This window comes from Ostrea edulis, chromosome 2 (genome assembly GCF_947568905.1).
Source record: "Ostrea edulis chromosome 2, xbOstEdul1.1, whole genome shotgun sequence".
NCBI classification, from domain to species: Eukaryota; Metazoa; Mollusca; class Bivalvia; order Ostreida; family Ostreidae; genus Ostrea; species Ostrea edulis.
The window spans coordinates 86,773,756-86,800,073 of record NC_079165.1 but is presented as its reverse complement, the minus strand read 5'-3'; the positions used below and the strand labels follow the sequence as shown (position 1 = coordinate 86,800,073).

General features: G+C 33.0%; 1 protein-coding gene across 4 annotated transcripts in view; it reads left to right on the top strand.

The window, feature by feature from the left end:
• The window catches only part of LOC125679517 (xenotropic and polytropic retrovirus receptor 1-like), a 42,750-nt gene that overhangs the window by 9,207 nt on the left and 7,225 nt on the right, over positions 1 to 26,318 (top strand). For all 4 annotated transcript variants that reach the window (XM_048918792.2, XM_056155292.1, XM_048918790.2 and 1 more), the window contains exons 8-15: positions 1,708 to 1,786; positions 4,882 to 5,072; positions 20,140 to 20,319; positions 20,778 to 20,928; positions 21,152 to 21,352; positions 24,336 to 24,514; positions 24,898 to 25,034; positions 25,241 to 25,426. In XM_048918792.2, the coding sequence (XP_048774749.2) occupies positions 1,708 to 1,786; positions 4,882 to 5,072; positions 20,140 to 20,319; positions 20,778 to 20,928; positions 21,152 to 21,352; positions 24,336 to 24,514; positions 24,898 to 25,034; positions 25,241 to 25,426 (1,304 nt within the window). The remainder of the gene's footprint in view (positions 1 to 1,707; positions 1,787 to 4,881; positions 5,073 to 20,139; positions 20,320 to 20,777; positions 20,929 to 21,151; positions 21,353 to 24,335; positions 24,515 to 24,897; positions 25,035 to 25,240; positions 25,427 to 26,318) is intronic.

Below are 26,318 nucleotides of genomic sequence, written 5' to 3'. Positions count from 1 at the left end.
TAAGTGGGTGAGATGGTTAAGAGCATGCAGATTTTAGATTACTGAGGTTTAGGGGATTATTTGTCCTCTGTTCTCGAGTCGTTAACGCTGGATTAACAGTTGCAGACTGAGAATTATGACAGCAATATGTTAATGGAGTTGGTAAAGTGGATGTTTACGACCAGCATTAAAGACCTTGGTCTGAATTTTTCCTTCTGAATTTTACTACAGTTTACCTTGGATTCTATTGATTTTTAATAAAATACATGATGAAGTGTTTGCAGTAGACGTTATGTAAGTGTGTCTTTTCTTATCTTGTTCGCTTGCCTCAGACATCACAGTACTCAAGGACTGAAGCTAATGCTTAACCAGGCTATATAAAACTGTTTGAAGGAGACAACACTTTCTTCCACAGGAAGCAGTATATTAATCAAAGCACTGAGTATATTCCCGGGGGGGGGGGGGGGGGGGGGGGGGGGGGGGGGGGGGGGGGGGGAGGGACTTTTCAAACATTTAAACAACAAAATTTAGTATAGAATTAATTCTGTTGGTTTTTAAATTTGATATTGATTATTCATTTACTGACTATATGCAGAATTGGATGTGTTTAAAAGTAGTATGTTTTAAACTTCCACCCCTCTAAACAGAGATGCAATCGTCCATATAATGCTTAGCATGCAAGTTGGAATAATGATGGCCATTTCATAATACTCATGAAATTAAAGCTGAAGTGTATCTTATTTATGATACACATTAGATATAGAAAATCCTCATATCTCTTTTTCATATGATGCTGTTTACATTTATCAAAGTATTACTTTATTGAATGTTTACCTTTAACAAAACAAATCTTTCGGTATTGCAATTGAGTTTTGAATTAAGGATTACATGTCTTGGTGGATGTTTTCTATTATGTCTGATAATATCAAAGAAAGGTGAAGGTGTGATGCGGCTCACACAAAAGTCCCCAGCAATATATTCATGCACGCTGTGCCTGATGACTTAGGAAGTTGAACCAAGTTCAATTCCAAAAAACCATAATCTGCTCCAATTAAGTTTATATCTTATATGCATGGTTAAGTATTAGCTTTATTCCTTGACAATCTTATTTTGTTTGTAATACGCTATTTGTTTAGCTTAGCACCATAACTATTTTTCAAGAATATGACTTATTACTTAAACTCTTATGATGTACATGTATCATTAATGCTTAATGTATTTGTTCATCCTAAAAGTATAATTAAATGCATATTTATCAATTAATTAAATAAATTATAAGGAATGAATTTTATAGCAGAAAATGCTTTTGGATAATGATGACATATTTTGCTATCAAATTAATTCTTTTTGAAACTATTGAATTTTTTCAAAACATTTGTCAATGAATTAATTTATACCAACAGAAAAATTAACACAATGAAAAACTGCATTACAATGTGTTCTGTGGCCAACTTATGATGCAGAAAAGCAGTAGATCAGTTTATATGATACATGTATAAAGAATATCGATCAACCTATTATGGTGTATGTTGCAGTCAAATTTATTAATCATAGTACAGACATTATAATGGCTGCACTAGAATTATGAATCATGGGGAGCTTATTGAGAATGTGTGAAACCTAGAATTATGGAAGGTATGTTAATATAATTAACCTGCAGACACAACATTTACATTACATTCTTTTCATAGATATGATCTGTGTCAATACTTTTGTTTATCATTTCAGCAAAATCCGTGGACGACATTCCGAGTTGGTTTGTTTTCCGGCTGCTTTCTCATACTTATAGCGTGCATTATTCTTACTGGTAGGTGTTTTTTTTTTTAAAAATCATTATTTCACGACGATATATAGAGGATATCTATATATAGATGTTCTATTTATCTCATGCGTCTTTTTTTCACTTAATTTTGAGATGATCCCCACTATGGTAGAAACAGCTGATTGAATTTGTTTTAAATCCGTGGCTTAGACGTCGTGCTTAATCTGTCTTCCTTACACGGAAAAAAATAGTGCGCTTATAATCCATTGATATACAGTACAAAAGGGCATTTTTATAAAAGAAACCATGGATGAAAATTGTTTTAGAAGGGATTATAGTTTATAACTAATAATGGTTTTGCCATTTCAACAAAGTAACAACTATTGACCGAGTATTTATTTTTTGACATAGGCCTGGCCTTCTGATAAAAGTTTGATGTCGTCGTCTTTTTTAAATAAACATGTGTAACAACGATCAATGCAAGTAATATGTTAATGCAGCGTTATTAGAATGTTCAACAGTTTACAATGAAAAGTAGAAGTGTTTGTGCATTTGAATTTCATTTACGTAGTTTTTTTGGATCTGAGGGCGAGAGGAAATCCTGAGGCACTTTAAATAGGCCTAGCCTAATAATTAAAGCTGTTGAGATTTGTTACATTCTATATGCTCCAGAAAAAAGAGACTGTGCTTGTGAATACTTGGTACCACAGCATGTTGAGGTACTTTCGATTAGGCTTGTCCAGTAGGCGGTCGATTCCTTGTCAATGATAATAGTGTGCACACATTTTTGTTTTCTGATCATAATTTTTTAGTAGTTATTGACCGAGTTGGCATTTTTATGGCCGGTAACTTGCATTATATGTCGGTGGGGGCAACATCATTTTAATTTTGCTATAAAATAAATTCTAAATAAATACAAAATAACAAGTTTTACGCTTTATTTCATGCATGGATATGCATAAACACAGAAAATATTCATCCAAGCGGGGACAGTGTCAAAAGTAGTTTGGACTGGAAGTGCTTTATCAAACAGGCGTGTGATAAAGCTAATGCTTTATGTCACTTTCAATATACACCACACGTATGAGATAAATGAAAAAATGTACTCTTACAGTACCCACAACGTTATTCTTGACATGATAAACGATAGAACACGATACACGCACGATAGGATAGGATACACGCACGATAGGATAGGATACACGCACGATACGATAGGATACACGCACGATATGATAGGATACACGGTAAACCTGATAAACGATCTTCACGATAGACCCGATAAACGCAAAACACGATAAACGATCTTCACGATAAACGGAAAACCTGATAGAAATGTTGAAAATTTAGAAACAATTTAGACAGAACGAAATTTTGATAACTACAACATAATTACATAATGTTGATATTTCAATATTCATTATATACCTAAAACGTATAATTTCTTTAATCCACGGTCGTACGTGTTTTTTAAAATTCTTTTTATGTTTTTTATGCCATCACAGCTAAAATCAGAAAACTAAACTATGTACGGTATTTAATTCATTATTTGATATCTATATGAATTTTCTCAGCCAATGATTCTAAAACTTATATTGTCACCTAATGTTTAATATATAAATCATACAGGGAATTAACTAAATGTAATATATTGTAGTGATATCATGCTTCAGTATACGTAGCTCTCTTATTCTAATGTCTATTATCTTGAATATGAAATAAAACCAAGTAATATTTTGTGTGTAGCGAGGAGGGGGGTTATTTTGCATCAAGCTCTAAGTTCACCGCTCATTCAACAACTACAATTATTTTCATAATGACCGCTTTAAAAAATCCACTGCACTACACCATATGCTCATATGTTAGATATTTCTACACTTTGAGTGATAATTGATAGTCATAAGTAATTGGAACATATTCATTTGTATTGATATTTTGTAAACAAAAAATGAATAAACTGTTTAAAAAAAACATAAACAAAACCCGGCTTGTTTTAAATTCGCAATATTGAAACGCTTAAAAATTTTTGTGTTTAGTATGTAAAAATTCAAATAATCATCAAAACCAGCACAAATTTCCAGTATCTAGACGTGCGACTATTGGTACATGTGTACATGTACAAGAAAAAAACCACAACCATGAAAGCTGAATCGTGCCCAGTTGAGCAGAATTTTGGGAAATGCAACACCCTTGCACCCTTTTAAAACTTAATCTTCTAAATGTGTGAAATACAATGTCCCCGAGAATGTTTGCTGTCAAAACACGGGAGATACACAAAATCAGATATAAGGACGCGCACAAGTTCAGTAGTTGGTATATAAGTAGAATACAGGTAAAAAAAAAATCGGAAGAAAAAGAACCATTATAAAAATATATGTAATAAACAATTAATTTACTAATTTTTCCTTTCAAATCGGAACTTCCTATTTCTCTGTTAGTGTTAATTACAAATAATTGTTTCTAGACAAGGAAATGTTTATGAACTCCAGATGAAGTAGCTTTCAGATTTACTGTCCTCGGTTTGCTCGGCAAACCACTGCCTACTTTACAGACTACTTAGAATGAAATTGTGATAAATTTTCACCCTCTCTGGACAGACAAATAGCTCTTCTTCTGCCTTAAAATCAACAGCTTTACGTTCTCCTTTAAATACACTGTCTTTCCTCGATTCCTAAAAATAGCTTCTTTAACAAAACAAATAAAGCTTTCGGAAAGTATCGTACTTTTTCATTAGATTTAATAGTTCATTAGATCCCAATAGTTTCCGAAGCTACACGATAAATGATTTTCACGATAAACGGAGAACCTGATACAGGCAAAACACGATACACGATAGACCTGATAAACGCAAAACACAATAGAAAACGGAAAACCTGATACACGATAGGATAGGATACAAGCACGATACGATAGGATACATGCACGATATGATAGGATACACGCACGATACGATAGGATACACGCACGATGGAGCACGATGGGAATGTCAAGAATAACGTTGCGGGTACTGTACTCACACATATATTCGCAAAAATCAGCGGATGAAGATCTAGAGGAAATTCTGTGTTTCATTTTGATTGATGATGTATGAGATGTGACATTTTTGTGTACATGTGGTTGTATTCATTTATCGTTAACAGCGATTTTTCCGATCGACTCCAGCCTTCAGTGGGACACTGCAGTACAAATGTACCGAGGACTCTTTCTAGTCATACTCATGATCTTTCTACTCGGCATTAATACGTATGGCTGGAGGTCATCAGGGGTCAATCATGTACTCATATTTGAAATTGATCCTAGACATCACTTGTCTCATCAGCAATTATTAGAGGTAAGAAAATTTAGTGTTCAAATCAGGAAACAGTTTTGCCTCATTAATTTGGTTCTTATTCTCTTGGGGGGGGGGGGGGGGGGGGTTGTACCTAAATGAAAAAGTGTGTCCTCCTGCTTCATTATAAACTAATGATTGGGGCATTTATTGGGAACTTTACAAATAAGCCAAGAAATCATTTTGTCACAATTAGTGTACATTGTATTACAGTTGGATAGTTAGATAGTGCACATTTTATATCTAATACAGTTGGATAGTGTACATTGTATATGTAATACAGTTGGATAGTGTACATTGTATATCTAATACAGTTGGATAGTGTACATTGTATATGTAATACAGTTGGATAGTGTACATTGTATATGCAATATAGTTGGATAGTGTACATTGTATATGATTACCGTCAAGCGAAAACCACCCTTAAGTGCATTGTGACGTTTATCGAGAAATCAAGCGGTAAAGTCGACGTCAAGTTTTTACGATATGACGGCATGATTTTCTGCAACGTTGTTTTTTCAATCACATGTTAGGCGCTTCCTTGAGAAGTCATGGAACTGTCAGTACGCACTTTAAAACACACAAGTTTCATTTATCTGTTATATATATAATTATTATATATTATATCGGTTTTAAGTGTTTAGTATTGATGTTAATTAGTGCTATGCATATACTGGATTTTCGTCGAAAATAAAAAATATATTTACAGGTATTTCCCTTTCTTCGGGAAATACAGGTAAAATGAAAGTCTATAGAAATGAAAATACTTCACCTGACATCCTAAATTTATGTGTGACATATACCAAACAGTCATATTTTTAAACAGACATATTTTTAAAGTAACGTTTATCTGGGTTTACGCCCCCCCCCCCTCCCATTTTTAAAGTAACGTTTATCTGGGTTTACGCCCCCCCCCCCCCTCCCCTATTTGAAATATTAGCTGCAGAACTGTAGCTCTCTGAAAAAATATTTTGACATAACAGAGAGCTACAGAGCCACCCCTTATAAAAACCTTCGATTTACGGCGCACAAAAAGCTGCGCACGGTTGAGGCCTTATATCGTTGTATTCTTGAGTTGCTGTCTCATAAATTTAATATCAAAAAATTCTGAACATATTTTCCTACTATACTTGTGTCTAAACATACCTTCAAATATTCATTAAAGCCCCATGCCACCTGAAAACTCCCAGCTTCAAATGATTTCGTTTGTTGACGTAACCATGTTAGGTAGCCGGTCAATTCGTACCCTGTTGTTGTTGGTATCTATTCATAAAATTCGTTATATGTTATGTATTCGCTCTTCATTTATTATCAATACGAATAATTTATAGAAATTAAAAAAATAAAGTTTTTCTAAAGGTAAAATAAGCTCTTGATTCATGAAAATGCTACTAAAGTCCTTAACACTCGTGTGGCAAGGATGGAGACCGGAGCAGACTAATGAAAGACGCATTGCCGTGAGTTTAGCTACTATTTGAATAATTATTATTTAAAGGCACTGGGATGATATATTATTTAAAATATTTAGCTGAAATATTTGTGGGGATATTAGTTCACATTTAGACGTTATTGTGCAAGTATGGAAATTTACCAGGATTCGAATTGACTGGCTACCTAACATGGCTACGTCAACAAACGAAATCATTTGAAGCTAGGAGTTTTCAGGTCGTATGGGGCTTTAATGAATATTTGAAGGTATGTTTAGACACAAGTATAGTAGGAAAATATGTTAAGAATTTTTTGATATTAAATTTATGAGACAGCAACTCAAGAATACAACGATATACGGCCTCAACCGTGCGCAGCTTTTTGTGCGCCATAAATCTAAGGTTTTTAATAGGGGTGGAACTGTAGCTCTCTGTTATGTCAAAATATTTTTTCAGAGAGCTGCAGTTCTGCAGCTACGATACAATATGAATTGCATGTATATAAAACAGCCGTCCGATTGTTGTGCTTCCTGTTGGTTTACTCTCTGCGGTGTTTACAAGTTTTACAATATGTACTATTCCTTGATTGTGAACGTACATATGTATCTTACAATGCTGTAAATATGTACAAAATAGCATCAAATCCTAAAAATAGCCGATAAAGTTTGCCGTTGCGTAGCTATACAGCGATACGTTTAGTAATAATTATGTCACTCACCTTTTGTTCGCACGTAAAAAAAAAAAATTAACAATTGTATTTTGGCAACACTAACCTGAAATTATAAAATGTTTTGCAAATACTAATTTATTTCCGAAATTAGAAAAAATCAACTTGTAGATTCTGCGTTCTGACCTGTAGCTTTACTCTTTTACACACACACATCTCTCGAAAAAAAAAATGCTTGACAAATAATTGAAAATATTTCTAAAAACCCGATGATCAATCAAATTATTGTATTTCACTTATGACGGTTAATAAAATATTTTGTAAGATTTTTAGGATCAGAACGCAGGTGCGTGTTCTATTAACGAAAACAGTGATGACGGTGAATCAGACGATATGTCAATCGATTTAGAGGCCCGGGTACACATGTTTGGGGAAGGGTTGCCAACTTACCCCATGATCCTTGTACAGAAGATGTGAAATAACGATCTTTAATTGAAAAGGGATGCGGGTGTGCGAAAAACTGTATTTCTACATTTAGTTTTTCAGACATCAGAGAACACGCTATTTCCTTAACTGAGATGACGAAAAATGAAAGACTTTCATATTATGGCGAAGTTTATAAAGATAAAATCTAAATGTAGACAGTCAAAAGATGGAGATTCAATTAGAAAACTTCTTCGATACATTAAGTTTGTCGACAAACTTTTTTGATAACACACAGCATTGGCGAGTTTGCATTGAAATCTCTGATACATCATCTGATCACAAATGGGTTGTTTTCAAGAACTCATGGAAATAAACATAGGCGGCCTAAGAATGCACACGGTTTTGATGTTTTGAGGGATGTTCCTCAGTTCATATCTAGTTATGCCGAAGAGCATGGTCTGCCTCAGCTGGCAGCAGTCAACAGGAATATCGGTGTACACACAATTCTACCATGCAGTGAAAGCAAACAGTCCCTGAACAGAATATACGAAGATGTTTATATCGATAATGACAAGACAGCAGTAGGGCTACCGACGCTCAAAGGCATCTGGCAGATTTGCTGTACTGTCCAAATATAAAATTCATGTCACCCAAGACTGAAGTATGTCCTATCTGTATGGAGCGCTAAATTAACATAAACTCAAATAATTGAAGATATCTTCAATTATTTGAAGATATCATTAATTCAATTATTGCTCTCTTTAATTGAATTAATGCGCACATTAAATCAATTATTGCTCTTATCAAATGAATTAATGCGCGCTTCAATTCAATTATTGCTCTCATCAATTGAGTTAATGTGCGCATCAATTGAATTAATGAGAGCAATAATTGATTTAATGTGCGCATTAATTCAATTATTGCTCTCTTCAATTCAATTGATGTGCGCATTAATTCAATTAATGAGAGCAATAATACATTTGATGCGCGCATTAATTCAATTATTGCTCTCCTCAATTCATTTGATGAGAGCATCAATTTAGTAGAAATAGTGCTCGCAATAATTGATTTAGAGCTCGGTATAAATAATTTGATGATCTCTTTAATTCAATTGAAGATATCTTTAAATCATTTACAATGCTTTTGTATAAGGAATTAATGAGCGCATCAATTCTTTTAAAGAGAGCAACAATTCAATTAAAGATATCATTAATTCAATTGTGGATATGTTGAATTGAAGATATCTTTAATTATATAGTTGCTCTCTCTAAAAGAATTATTACTCTCTTCAAATGAATTAAAGATATCATTAATTCAATTGAAGAGAGCAATAATTGAATTAATGCGCGCATTAAATCAAATATTGCTCTCATCAAATGAATTAATGCGCGCATCAATTCAATTATTGCTCTCATCAATTGATTTAATGCGCGCATTATATCAATTATTGCTCTCTTCAATTGAATTGTAGCGCGCATCAATTCAATTGTTGATATCATCAATTCATTTGAAGAGATCATTAATTCAATTAAAGCGCGCATCAATTCAGCTGAAGAATTAATGCTATCATCAATTCAATTAATGCGCGCAATAATTCAGAATTGAAGATATCATTAATTATTTGAAGAGATCTTTAATTCAGTTGTTGCGCGCATCAAATGAATTGATGATATCTTCAAATAATTGAAGATATCTTCAATTATTTGAGTTTATGTTAATTTGGCGCTCCATATATCTGTGAACAACACAAAGATCACATTCAATCGGCCATGACAAAAAAAAACGACGAGTTAGCTGCTCTGGACAAATATAATCTAATTAAAATCAGATCCTAGGATACGCTCACAATCGCTTACACAGAGTATACGGCGTGGATCTAAGAAGTCTGATTTTAATTAGATTGGGTCAAATATAGTGCACATTTGAATGAAGTGAAAGTAGAACGACAGGTACCTTACAATAAATAAAATTCACAAACCACTAAAGTGTGAAAAAATATCTTATAAAATGTATTAAAATACTGTATTACAGCAAGTGTGTTTAAAATCCGTTGTTGTAAATACTGTGATATTTACCGATAATAAGAACTGCATGAGCAACCAGTCCTGGTACAACCAGCTTCGCCGATGTCAACAGAGCTTAACCATGTCCATTTATATACCTTTGATTACTCGCATGCTGTATACATGAAAGGTGAAGATCTATACGGAACAGTGATCAATCTCATAACTCCTATAAGCAATACAAAATAGATAGTTTGGCAAACACGGACCCCTGTACCGCATCATGTTTGTCAAGTTGGACCTCTCTACTTTGCTACACCTAGAAAGATTCAGTTGTTTGGAGTTGATATAGAATGTAGCTTCTTGATTATTTCTGTGTACTTCCGTTTCTAAATTTAGACAATTTAATATTTTCTGGCGAACAAATAGTATTTAGAAATAGATTTTGTAAATCACATAGGTCAACTTCCTAGTAGATGAGGATTCGACACCGGGAAAAACGGAACACACGCCAAGATCGCTATTAGCGTAATTTCTATGCTTCATTTTTGTTTTGAGAATTTTGGACTTGGTGAAAAAGAATGCCACCTACAATGTGATAACGCTTCAGGTTAAAATCCAAATTAAATAATTAAAGATAGTAATGAAGAAATAAGAACGATTGTGTAGTTGCACATGTAGTATGGGTCTTTCAATTTTTAAAGAAGCATTTTCATTTTACTTTGAATGAGAAAACAAATATAAATTCATGTTGACGTATTACTTTGTAGAACGCTGAGTGACAAACACCCCCAAATACATTTGCACATGCAAGTCCCATACCATGGCAAAAACTTAGTGGACGTCGGGTCAGTGATTTTTGGGGGCCCATTTTGGTTCTGAATTTCGGCCCTTTCCCCTCCTAAAAATTGCCAATTTCCCCCCAGTTTAGCTTGCATTTTCCCCAATAATGAAATTATGAAAGGAAAATGTATTTGAAAAAATTAACGTTCGATGTGAATTATATACATAAGACTTGCATGTAACAAAGTGTTATGGGAATGATGATTTGGATAGAATAATTTTCAACTATATAGTTGAAAATTTTTAGAAGGTTAAAGAAAATTAGATGTGTAAAATAAAGATAATATAATGTTTGATATGATTTTAAAACTTATTTACGATAAAATTGATTTTTCCCAGTTCGACTAATATGTCAACTATTTTCCCCAATTTGAAAGCCACAGGACCCATGTAAAAATGTAGAAAAATCACTGCGGGTTTGTTTACTTAAGAAATTATACAGAAGGTCAGAGGTTGAATCTTGAATCAGTTAGCATCCGTAGTCAGAAAAAGCGGGACATCTATTAACGAAGTGGTTGTATTCGGTGGTGCTGATGGAGAATGGCTGGACTGGAAAACATTCACATCCAATTATTTCATTCCCTTCAAGGGTATTAGAAAATTCAGACACTTTGTTTTCCAAGCAGATAAGCCAGGTAGAATACGCTATTTAAAAGAACGTTGGGTGTTTTGGTTTTTTTTTTCACATAAGAAATGGATTGTAACAAGTCTGATTTATCATGTTACCACATATCGATTTTTTTCGGCTGTTACATGTAACACCAATCCTGAAAGGGGATACATTGTAGTTGGGTGATATGTGTGGATGTTGGGGAAGAGGGGGTTACGGTGACTACGGTATAATTCGCTGACTTGCCATCTCAACAAAAAAATTCAAACCTTAATCATTTTCAAACAAGGTACTGGTACATGTATATATAATTTCCTCTCTGAATTAAACTCTTATCAATGATTTACATTTCTCCTATATATTGTGCACATTCTTCTACCGGTATTGCTGTAGCTAAAGTAGTGCCAGACTCACCCGGAACAGAACTAAAACTGCTGAAAGCAGGCGTGGATACAGATGCCATCCTTCCTCCAAGCCATTCCGGCAGCAGGTTTAACCAGAGAGAGAATGCAATACTTGTTTAAATTTATTAGACCTATTGTCAGGACCCCGTATAAGGACGTAGTCGCCCCCTCTCCCGACACCCAGAGAGAATAAAAGACTATAAAAACTAGCCTATTTTGAATCTGTCATAATCTAAATAATTGTTTGAATGTTGATAAATGTATACCTATATATCAGATGATAAAAATTTTTTTAGACTCATGTATTTTGATTACGTTTGAAATAGTAACAAAACGTAACAAAATACAACGTAAATTTTCAAAAATCATGACGTCAAACGACTCGATGCAAGTTTTTACCAAGTTTGATGGGGATTTTAAGGTCATTATCATTGGGCTGTAACGTAATGTTACATATCAACAGAAAGAGGAGAAATTCTTCTATCTAAAACATTTAAAAAGTGAAAAAGCGATATTTTTCACTTAAGGGTGGATTTTGCTTGACGGTAATCATATCTAATACAGTTGGATAGTATACATTGTATATCTAATACAGTTGGATAGTGAACATTGTATATGTAATACAGTTGGATAGTGAACATTGTATATGTAATACAGTTAGATAGTATACATTGTATATTTAATACAGTTGGATAGTATACATTGTATATCTAATACAGTTGGATAGTGAACATTGTATATGTAATACAGTTGGATAGTGAACATTGTATATCTAATACAGTTGGATAGTATACATTGTATATCTAATACAGTTAGATAGTGTACATTGTATATGTAATACAGTTGGATAGTGTACATTGTATATCTAATACAGTTGGATAGTGAACATTGTATATCTAATACAGTTGGATAGTATACATTGTATATCTAATACAGTTGGATAGTGAACATTGTATATGTAATACAGTTGGATAGTGTACATTGTATATGTAATACAGTTGGATAGTGTACATTGTATATTTAATACAGTTGGATAGTATACATTGTATATCTAATACAGTTGGATAGTATACATTGTATATCTAATACAGTTGGATAGTGAACATTGTATATGTAATACAGTTGGATAGTGTACATTGTATATCTAATACAGTTGGATAGTATACATTGTGTATCTAATATAGTTGGATAGTGTACATTGTATATCTAATACAGTTGGATAGTGAACATTGTATATGTAATACAGTTGGATAGTGAACATTGTATATGTAATACAGTTGGATAGTGTACATTGTATATCTAATACAGTTGGATAGTATACATTGTATATCTAATACAGTTGGATAGTGAACATTGTATATGTAATACAGTTGGATAGTGTACATTGTATATGTAATACAGTTGGATAGTGTACATTGTATATCTAATACAGTTGGATAGTATACATTGTATATCTAATACAGTTGGATAGTGTACATTGTATATGTAATACAGTTGGATAGTATACATTGTATATCTAATACAGTTAGATAATGTACATTGTATATGTAATACAGTTGGATAGTGAACATTGTATATGTAATACAGTTGGATAGTGTACATTGTATATCTAATGCAGTTAGATAGTGTACATTGTATATGTAATACAGTTGGATAGTATACATTGTATATCTAATACAGTTGGATAGTGAACATTGTATATGTAATACAGTTGGATAGTGTACATTGTATATCTAATACAGTTGGATAGTGTACATTGTATATGTAATACAGTTGGATAGTGTACATTGTATATCTAATACAGTTGGATAGTATACATTGTATATCTAATACAGTTGGATAGTGTACATTGTATATGTAATACAGTTGGATAGTGTACATTGTATATCTAATACAGTTGGATAGTATACATTGTATATCTAATACAGTTGGATAGTGTACATTGTATATGTAATACAGTTGGATAGTATACATTGTATATCTAATACAGTTAGATAATGTACATTGTATATGTAATACAGTTGGATAGTGAACATTGTATATGTAATACAGTTGGATAGTGTACATTGTATATCTAATGCAGTTAGATAGTGTACATTGTATATGTAATACAGTTGGATAGTATACATTGTATATCTAATACAGTTGGATAGTGAACATTGTATATGTAATACAGTTGGATAGTGTACATTGTATATTTAATACAGTTGGATAGTATACATTGTATATTTAATACAGTTGGATAGTATACATTGTATATTTAATACAGTTGGATAGTATACATTTTATATCTAATACAGTTGGATAGTGTACATTGTATATCTAATACAGTTGGATAGTATACATTGTATATCTAATACAGTTGGATAGTGAACATTGTATATGTAATACAGTTGGATAGTGTACATTGTATATCTAATACAGTTAGATAGTGTACATTGTATATCTAATACAGTTAGATAGTGTACATTGTATATGTAATACAGTTGGATAGTATACATTGTATATTTAATACAGTTGGATAGTGTACATTGTATATCTAATACAGTTGGATAGTATACATTGTATATCTAATACAGTTAGATAGTGTACATTGTATATGTAATACAGTTGGATAGTGTACATTGTATATTTAATACAGTTGGATAGTGTACATTGTATATGTAATACAGTTGGATAGTATACATTGTATATCTAATACAGTTGGATAGTGAACATTGTATATGTAATACAGTTGGATAGTGTACATTGTATATCTAATACAGTTGGATAGTGTACATTGTATATGTAATACAGTTGGATAGTGTACATTGTATATCTAATACAGTTGGATAGTATACATTGTATATCTAATACAGTTGGATAGTGTACATTGTATATGTAATACAGTTGGATAGTGTACATTGTATATCTAATACAGTTGGATAGTATACATTGTATATCTAATACAGTTGGATAGTGTACATTGTATATGTAATACAGTTGGATAGTATACATTGTATATCTAATACAGTTAGATAATGTACATTGTATATGTAATACAGTTGGATAGTGAACATTGTATATGTAATACAGTTGGATAGTGTACATTGTATATCTAATGCAGTTAGATAGTGTACATTGTATATGTAATACAGTTGGATAGTATACATTGTATATCTAATACAGTTGGATAGTGAACATTGTATATGTAATACAGTTGGATAGTGTACATTGTATATTTAATACAGTTGGATAGTATACATTGTATATTTAATACAGTTGGATAGTATACATTGTATATTTAATACAGTTGGATAGTATACATTTTATATCTAATACAGTTGGATAGTGTACATTGTATATGTAATACAGTTGGATAGTGTACATTGTATATCTAATACAGTTGGATAGTATACATTGTATATCTAATACAGTTGGATAGTGAACATTGTATATGTAATACAGTTGGATAGTGTACATTGTATATCTAATACAGTTAGATAGTGTACATTGTATATCTAATACAGTTAGATAGTGTACATTGTATATGTAATACAGTTGGATAGTATACATTGTATATTTAATACAGTTGGATAGTGTACATTGTATATCTAATACAGTTGGATAGTATACATTGTATATCTAATACAGTTGGATAGTGAACATTGTATATGTAATACAGTTGGATAGTGTACATTGTATATTTAATACAGTTGGATAGTATACATTGTATATCTAATACAGTTGGATAGTGAACATTGTATATGTAATACAGTTGGATAGTGTACATTGTATATCTAATACAGTTGGATAGTGAACATTGTATATGTAATACAGTTGGATAGTGTACATTGTATATGTAATACAGTTGGATAGTATACATTGTATATCTAATACAGTTGGATAGTGAACATTGTATATGTAATATAGTTGGATAGTGTACATTGTATATCTAATACAGTTAGATAATGTACATTGTATATCTAATACAGTTAGATAGTGTACATTGTATATCTAATACAGTTGGATAGTATACATTGTATATCTAATACAGTTGGATAGTGTACATTGTATATGTAATACAGTTGGATAGTGTACATTGTATATCTAATACATTTGGATAGTGAACATTGTATATCTAATACAGTTGGATAGTGTACATTGTATATCTAATACAGTTGGATAGTGTACATTGTATATCTAATACAGTTGGATAGTATACATTGTATATTTAATACAGTTGGATAGTATACATTGTATATCTAATACAGTTGGATAGTATACATTGTATATCTAATACAGTTGGATAGTGTACATTGTATATGTAATACAGTTGGATAGTGTACATTGTATATCTAATACAGTTGGATAGTATACATTGTGTATCTAATATAGTTGGATAGTGTACATTGTATATGTAATACAGTTGGATAGTGTACATTGTATATCTAATACAGTTGGATAGTGTACATTGTATATGTAATACAGTTGGATAGTGTACATTGTATATCTAATACAGTTGGATAGTATACATTGTGTATCTAATATAGTTGGATAGTGTACATTGTATATCTAATACAGTTGGATAGTGAACATTGTATATGTAATACAGTTGGATAGTGAACATTGTATATGTAATACAGTTGGATAGTGTACATTGTATATCTAATACAGTTGGATAGTATACATTGTATATCTAATACAGTTGGATAGTGAACATTGTATATGTAATACAGTTGGATAGTGTACATTGTATATGTAATACAGTTGGATAGTGTACATTGTATATCTAATACAGTTGGATAGTATACATTGTATATCTAATACAGTTGGATAGTGTACATTGTATATGTAATACAGTTGGATAGTATACATTGTATATCTAATACAGTTAGATAATGTACATTGTATATGTAATACAGTTGGATAGTGAACATTGTATATGTAATACAGTTGGATAGTGTACATTGTATATCTAATGCAGTTAGATAGTGTACATTGTATATGTAATACAGTTGGATAGTATACATTGTATATCTAATACAGTTGGATAGTGAACATTGTATATGTAATACAGTTGGATAGTGTACATTGTATATCTAATACAGTTGGATAGTGTACATTGTATATGTAATACAGTTGGATAGTGTACATTGTATATCTAATACAGTTGGATAGTATACATTGTATATCTAATACAGTTGGATAGTGTACATTGTATATGTAATACAGTTGGATAGTGTACATTGTATATCTAATACAGTTGGATAGTATACATTGTATATCTAATACAGTTGGATAGTGTACATTGTATATGTAATACAGTTGGATAGTATACATTGTATATCTAATACAGTTAGATAATGTACATTGTATATGTAATACAGTTGGATAGTGAACATTGTATATGTAATACAGTTGGATAGTGTACATTGTATATCTAATGCAGTTAGATAGTGTACATTGTATATGTAATACAGTTGGATAGTATACATTGTATATCTAATACAGTTGGATAGTGAACATTGTATATGTAATACAGTTGGATAGTGTACATTGTATATTTAATACAGTTGGATAGTATACATTGTATATTTAATACAGTTGGATAGTATACATTGTATATTTAATACAGTTGGATAGTATACATTTTATATCTAATACAGTTGGATAGTGTACATTGTATATGTAATACAGTTGGATAGTGTACATTGTATATCTAATACAGTTGGATAGTATACATTGTATATCTAATACAGTTGGATAGTGAACATTGTATATGTAATACAGTTGGATAGTGTACATTGTATATCTAATACAGTTGGATAGTATACATTGTATATCTAATACAGTTGGATAGTGTACATTGTATATCTAATACAGTTGGATAGTATACATTGTATATCTAATACAGTTGGATAGTGAACATTGTATATGTAGTACAGTTGGATAGTGTACATTGTATATCTAATACAGTTAGATAGTGTACATTGTATATCTAATACAGTTAGATAGTGTACATTGTATATGTAATACAGTTGGATAGTATACATTGTATATTTAATACAGTTGGATAGTGTACATTGTATATCTAATACAGTTGGATAGTATACATTGTATATCTAATACAGTTGGATAGTGAACATTGTATATGTAATACAGTTGGATAGTGTACATTGTATATCTAATACAGTTGGATAGTATACATTGTATATCTAATACAGTTGGATAGTGAACATTGTATATGTAATACAGTTGGATAGTGTACATTGTATATCTAATACAGTTGGATAGTGAACATTGTATATGTAATACAGTTGGATAGTGTACATTGTATATGTAATACAGTTGGATAGTATACATTGTATATCTAATACAGTTGGATAGTGAACATTGTATATGTAATACAGTTGGATAGTATACATTGTATATTTAATACAGTTGGATAGTATACATTGTATATCTAATACAGTTGGATAGTGAACATTGTATATGTAATACAGTTGGATAGTGTACATTGTATATCTAATACAGTTGGATAGTGAACATTGTATATGTAATACAGTTGGATAGTGTACATTGTATATGTAATACAGTTGGATAGTATACATTGTATATCTAATACAGTTGGATAGTGAACATTGTATATGTAATATAGTTGGATAGTGTACATTGTATATCTAATACAGTTAGATAGTGTACATTGTATATCTAATACAGTTAGATAATGTACATTGTATATCTAATACAGTTAGATAGTGTACATTGTATATGTAATACAGTTGGATAGTGTACATTGTATATCTAATACAGTTGGATAGTATACATTGTATATCTAATACAGTTGGATAGTGTACATTGTATATGTAATACAGTTGGATAGTGTACATTGTATATCTAATACATTTGGATAGTGAACATTGTATATCTAATACAGTTGGATAGTGTACATTGTATATGTAATACAGTTGGATAGTATACATTGTATATCTAATACAGTTGGATAGTATACATTGTATATTTAATACAGTTGGATAGTGTACATTGTATATCTAATACAGTTGGATATAGCTGCAATAATGTAGCCCTCTCTGATTTTCTTTTTTTTTTTTTTTTTTTTTTTTTTTTTTTTTAGGGAGAGGGCTACAACTCCTTAGGATCTCCGTAATGGTGCAAATGCGGGAGTGATTCACTCCCGCAACATTTGCGCTCATTCTAAACATTTCCTGACTTTCTTTACGTAAATAAAATGATATTCTATGTTTCTTAGTCAATATATAAATTTACAACCTGCAACTTAAGATTTGTGAGGCTCTTTTCTACCGTTTTCAACAATTTCGATCAATTCCAATTTCTCGATTCATATTTGTGCGCCATGTTTGATGTACTGAAGTTTCAACTTCCGATTGTCAAGTCATTTGCATATGCCATATAAGGTAGTATTTACATCAATGGACAAGTATGGATGCGAAAGCTATTTCGTCGGTATTGAAAAGGTTTGAATTTAATATCAAGTTAAAAACCAAACAGCAGAGTGTAAATTCTTTCTGCAACAATATGATTTTCCTTTCTTTGTCGAAGTGGCTCGAGTAACTACATTTTCGCGCTGATTGTCAATGTTTAGGTTTTTCATTAGATCCACCTACGAGATCTCGCGATAACAAGCATGGCGGAGCAGACGAAGAATTTTGCATGCTGTACATTATATCTAATGAAAAACACCTTTATCAGACATGCCCGAGCACAAAGTTGGTACTCCTTTTGGTGTAAACAACATTTGGGACTACTACACAGAGTTTATTATCGGTTATTCATAAAATTATTTTGCACCATTACGGAGATCCTATGGAATTGTAGCCCTATCCCGAAAACGTCAGAATAAAAAAAAATGGATAGGGCTACATTATTGCAGCTAAGTTGGATAGTATACATTGTATATCTAATACAGTTGGATAGTTGGATAAATAGTGCATGTTGTAGATGTATTACAGTCGGATAGATAATGTACATTGTACATGTATTATATGGTCAAATAGTGTACATGTATCAGTTCAAGAAATAGTGCTGTATTTGTCAGGATTTATTTTCCAACAGGAATGAATGTATAAAACCATTCAGTGTTTTTCAGAATATAAAATATTAATGTAAAAGTAATACCGGTATATATTATTAAAAGGAAATAAGTTGTTATCGATAAAACATCTTACATTTCAAATCAAACTTTTTACACATCATACCTACGAATGTATGACACATAGATTTTTTCCTGTTAAATTATGAATATAAATGGATTTCTTCATATTTTTTAAGAAAAGAAATCCAAAATTAATTAACTTTATTTTGAAAATTTCACTTTTTTGATCAGCCAGTATGTGGAGATATTCTTTATATACACACCAGTCATGTACACGAAAGTTATGACTTTCCATTATCTTAAAACTGAAATGACACATAATTTTGGAGAAAATTAAAATTCCATTACTTTTCAGTTAATCTAACCTTGGCTGATAGGGATATGGTTCTTCATGGTTTGAATAAAAGTCTTTCAAAGACTGTCAAATTGCTTCATCAAAATTGAAAGTGTTTTCAATTTTAAAAAGAGTAATTTAAAGATTTTTATAGCAGAATTAAATTGTAACAAATATCTATGCAAGATGAGCTCAAGCAATATCTGAATTGAATGAAAACAATGTGAATTTCTGTTTCAGCTGGCCGTGTTCCTAGCAGTTCTGTGGGCCCTAAATGTGTTGGCTTTTCTGTACAGTAAATTTCTCCACATCCCTCCGTATGCCTGTCCACTCACCCTAGTCGTGTTTCTTATCCTTTATCTCATCAATCCATTCCGAATTCTCCACTACAGCTCGCGCATGTGGCTGCTTAAAATATTGGTAAGTCGAAGTATACAATATATCAAGAGGTGAAGGGTCAGAGAAAGGCATCTTTACAACCCAAGGTCACAAGGTTAAGGTGTCAAAGAGGAAATGGAAATTTATGACATGCTAGATAAAAAATTGTTCAATATGAAAACTTTGTATTTAGCTCAAGGTAGACAAAAACAAGTGTAGTCTTTGGCCTACAAGGTCAAATGTCATGGTCAAAATAGCACCTCATTGACCTGAGTTTATGCAGGTCCCTGCATGGCCTTGTCAGTTTTGTTTTGGGTCTGTAGCATTTGATAACTCTCATACATGTTATTTGAGCTGTGTAAAATAGATAATTCTAATTATCAGTCAAATTTTGATGATGATTTTGTACATGTTACTTGAGCTGTGTAAAATTAAATTCTGATTACATTGCATCAGTAAAATGTTGATGATGATTTTCAATTGATTTTCTATTGTTGCAGTTCCACATTTTAACTGCTCCGTTTCACCACGTTGGTTTTGCTGACTTCTGGCTGGCCGACCAGTTGAACAGTTTATCCACTGTCCTATTGGACTTTGAGTATATGATCTGTTTCTATGGATTTGAAGTGGACTGGCTGCCGAATCCTGATAGTAAGTATGTCTCATGTACGAAGATCTTACGAGGTTACATCCTATCATCAGAGACATATTTATAGCATCAGTAAAGCACCTGTGCTTCAAAATTTTTAAAGAAATCAACATGGACAGTCTAAATATATGATAAGAGCGTGAATCAGTTATGTTCTTACTATTAAATTTTGCAAAATGGTGTACAATTAATGGTGATATTCTGATGTATTTATATTTATTTCAGCAACCCAGATTTGTAAAAATAATGTTTATGCAGTGGCAATTCGTGCGGTGATTAGCTGTTTACCAGCGTGGTGGCGATTCGCTCAGTGCTTGCGGCGTTATCGCGATACCAGACTTGCATTTCCTCATTTAGTGAATGCTGGGAAATATTCCACAACTTTCTTCAATGTTTTGTTTTCCACACTTTATAAAGTAGAAACAGGTAAAGGATTTTAAATTTTGATGTTTACAATGAAGCCTGTCTAATTCGACTCGTTCTGGATAGAAATTTTGAGTTGTAATAAGCAGGATACTGGATCGCACGGTGTGAAGAACATGAAAAAAATATAATTAGGATTGAAAATGGGGTCAAAATTCACAGTAAAATTTAGTAAACAGATATGGGATTAAAAAGGTTTGACTGTTGTCTATAATGTATAAATAGAGAATAATACATGGCAAAATCACACTCCATATCCACCCGAGACTCCAATATCAGCCCGAGTGCTGTAGGCCCAAGGGCTGATATTGGTCGAGGGTTGATATGGAATGTACGTGATACAGATTTTGCCATGTATTGTTGTTTTTATTATATATTTGAAAATAATGAAATTTAAGGTCTCATTAACGGATAAAAGTTAAAAACAACGATTACTGTTTTTGAGTGATTTAAGATTTTAATGAATACATGTACCGGTATCTATATGACATAAGATAGCAATTTGAATAGATTGTTTCAATTCTTTATAGTTTAATATTACTACTGGTATTTGCTAAAATTATTGTTACATTTAAACCAACTCTATCAATTCCTCAAGTTCTCATCACTAAAGATTCCAACGTTCTTTCCCATTTCTATCTTTCTCCATTTGTTAACAAGATTTTATATCGTCTGCTTCCAAGCGGAAAAATTCTGAGGTACGCCGAATGAAAACTACAGAGGTGTTCCAGAAACATAATTATGATAAGGAGTGAAATAAAGGATGCTGATATAGGGTGTGTGATAAAGGGCATGTGCCTGTGTTCATATCAGGGATGCAAAAATCCTGTATTATATAACAAATATATAATAAAAGAATTTTTAGAACAAAATGTTGGACAAAAGTGGTTCTTCCAGGATATATACTACTCAAAATTTGATAAGGATCACTAGGTTATATGTGTGTAATTTACCACTAACATAACAAAAGACATAAATTTGACTCAGAAACGTGTTTACTCAGGTTAGGAATGAAAATTCATGAACGGCATAAACATTTATCCATACGGAATGCTTGAAATCTGATAACAACACCAAAAGGCATTTCATTACAAAAAGTTAATTGCAAACCAGAGAAAGAATTAAACAGTTTTTGGGGATAGTACATCATTACACTTAGTCGATGAAGTGTCAATACCGGGTATGGCCTCCCCTTGCATCAATGACGGCTTGACAACGTCGAGCCATGCTGTCAATAAGCACCCGGATGTTTCCAATGGGAAGGTTGTTCCACACTTCCACGAGGGCGTTTCCGAGCTCTCCCAAAGTCGTGGGTTGTGCTCTACGGCGTGAAAGGGCAACCTGCAGCATGTTCCATACATGCTCAATCGGGTTCAAGTCCGGCGAGCGCGCTGGTCAGTCCATACGGACAATTGTCTCCTGCTGAAGGTACTGCTCCACCACCCTGGCGCGATGAGGACGGGCGTTATCATCCATCAGGATGAACTCAGGGCCAACAGCACCAGCGTAGGGTCTGATGTAAACATCGAGGATCTCATCCCGGTACCGCACCCCCGTCATTTTTCCTCTCTCCAGGACATGAAGATCTGTTCTTCCATCCCTGCTGATTCCACCCCAGACCATGATGGAACCACCATCATAACGGTCATGTTCACTGATGTTGGCATCATGGAAACGTTCACGTTGTCGTTGCCACACTTGGTGCCTCCTGTCTGTAAAGTCCAAACAATACCTGGACTCATCGGTGAACAGAACTTGAACCCAATCGTTCTGTGTCCAAGTGACATGATCTTCAGCCCAGTCCAATCGCTCCCGCCAGTGTCAAACAGTCAGAGGGACTCGAACACATGCCCTTCTCTAGTTGAGACCTGCATTGTGAAGCCGATTCTGTATCGTCTGAGTGGACACATTCACCCCCGAGGCATTCAGGAGGTCGTTACATAGGCTGGTTGCTGTCCAGAAGGGATGGTGTCGTGCCTGAAGAGCCACAAAATGGTCTTGGCATTGGGTTGTCAACCTCTGACGACCACCCCTCCATGTCGGTGTGCTGCTGTACCAAAAGTTTGCTGTCGGTTCCAGGCTCTGTTTACAACGCACTGGCTGATGTTTAGTGCATTTGCAACGTCACGTGAATAGCCAGCGTCAAGCATTCCAATACATCTGCCCAGTTGTTCTGTCATCAGGCGACGCCTTACACGTTGAGGGGGCATTGTGTTGATAAACGTAGTGTAAACACTCAAGTGAGTTTGAAATTTTAGAAAGAATCAGACACCGATGCCTGAGTAAAAATCGTGCAATGGTAACAAAAGCATAAATTGTGATGAGAAACGCATTTCCCATGGCATGAAATGCACGTGCAAGTTTGTTGAAGACGTTTTTGATTTCACTTGGACACAATATTGCCAGTTATGCAGTTATTAATTTTTTAAACAGAAAAATATCTATGATCCTTATCAAATTTTGAGTAGTATATATTACCGATACTAGAGTTTGAAGGTTAAGTTTCTTGTTAAGATTTTTTGAAGTTAAATGGATATAATTGAATTATATCAGTGCTGTGTGTGTCAGATTGATGTATTGAATGTCTGTTATTCATTGATCCGAGCTGTGTGTGTCAGACTGATGTATTGAAAGTCTGTTATTCATTGATCCGAGCTGTGTGTGTCAGATTGATGTATTGAAAGTCTGTTATTCATTGATCCGAGCTGTGTGTGTCAGATTGATGTATTGAAAGTCTGTTATTCATTGATCCGAGCTGTGTGTGTCAGATTGATGTATTGAAAGTCTGTTATTCATTGATCTGAGCTGTGTGTGTCAGATTGATGTATTGAAAGTCTGTTATTCATTGATCCGAGCTGTGTGTGTCAGATTGATGTATTGAAAGTCTGTTATTCATTGATCCGAGCTGTGTGTGTCAGATTGATGTATTGAATTATGTCCGTCGTTCATTGATCTGTGCCAGTACCACTCGTGTTTTATTTTTCAGTTGTCAATGGTAACACAGAGTCCATACAGAACCATGCCTTTTTCTTTTTGTGGATTACGTTCGCTGTCATTAGTTCCTGCTACACATTAACTTGGGATCTCAAAATGGACTGGGGATTACTGGACCCCAACGCTGGAGAAAACAGATTTCTCAGAGAGGAAATTGTGTATGCCTACAAGGTAACGCACTCGTTTATCTGTGCTTTTATGTTCTGGTGTTAGACAGACTGTATTGTAGTGTGATGCATTGTGTCTGTCAGTATGTTTGTATGTCTGTCAGCCATACTTATAAGGCTAGGGTCATCAGACTTTGAATACGTTCTCAATGAAGGCCTATTGATTTTCAAGGTCATAAGTCAAAGACAAACTTACATTCAGTAATTTTATATATTAAGGCATATAAGGCTAGGATCATCAGACTTCAATGTTTCCCATGGGTAGAGAACTATCACTTTGTTAATACTCTCCAGCGTGTGTGTTACTGACAGAGTCAGTTTTTGAATAAACAATGGTTTATGTGTGTATTTAATGGATCATAATCTTTTTTGTAATTACTATTTCAGACTTACTACTACTTTGCTATAATAGAAGACTCAATTCTTCGATTTGTGTGGACACTTCATGTTTCATTAGGAGAGGGCATACTCTTTGACCAAAAACAGGCATTGTCCACAATACTGGCGTCTGTTGAAGTCTTTAGGTAAGCAGGCATTGTCCTCAATACTGGCCTCTGTTGAAGTCTTACTTCAATTATGTAAGGCTACTCAATCAATTATTAATTATTGTTCACTGTTTGCTGATAAAACACAAAGAATACAAGTCACCAGTGGAACAAGAACCCTTAAATTTTGTCAAATGAAGAAATCACACTTTTCAAATCCAGCACTAATGGCTTTTGTTCAACAGGAGATTTGTATGGAATTTTTTCCGTTTGGAAAACGAGCATCTAAACAACTGTGGACAGTTCCGAGCTGTCCGGGATATTTCCATCGCTCCGATCGACTCCAGTGACCAGAACCAATTAGAGGAGATGATGGATGAAGATGACGGAGTATTCACGTACCGCAGCGAGAAACGAAAACTTCTTTCCAGGTAAGACTCCGGCATTCTGGGAAATGCTGCTTTTTCAATTGGTGTTCTTTTTATAAAGGACTGGGGCAGTTTTCACAAGCTAATTTTGTCTCTAACTGAAGTATGTTTCCGCTGTAATGTGATGCTGTGTATGCTGTTTTGCTAAATGTATGATGAGGACTTAATTCAGCTCCTCAAAAATGTGAAAATTAAAGGGAAATCTTTGAGATTGAAATACAATTTCTTCAAGCATCATTTCATATTTAAGAAACCCATAATAAACAGGATTTTATCCAAATTTGTTTAATCTCTTTCTATTTGATAGAAACTTTACAGTCTGCCATCATTTCATTTGACTAAAATTGTGTTTTTAAGTGCTGCATTTTTAAACAATTTATATAAAAGCATAATGTGTTTTCATAGACATGCATCATTGAAAGACACATGAATCAACAATATATATCTTGTTTTTGAAATGACACAATATTTACAGAAAGAAAATTGATTCTAAAATCTGCACTTCATCAAAATTTCAAAAATCATGAAAAAGTTGAACATTTTTCTTTGGTTTACTAGCATTTTTCCAACTTCACATTTATCAGAAATTTGTGCATTAAAGGGTCCAGTATCATGCAATGTTTCAAGACTCAGTATGGCCCCAATATATCCAATATTCATAAAAAGAATGTATTGGGGGTCATGTGAAGTCAAACATTGTATGATATTGACCCTGTGATATACAGTACTTGGCCATAAGTATGTTCCCAAAGAAAATGTCCGCTATATATTTCATACAAAACCATATATTTTCAAAATTTTCGCTTGGAGCCAATTTTTCCTCTATTTGGATGAAATAAACAACATTTTGTTTAAAAATGTAAGAAGTAACTGTCATAATTTTAAAAAAAAAATG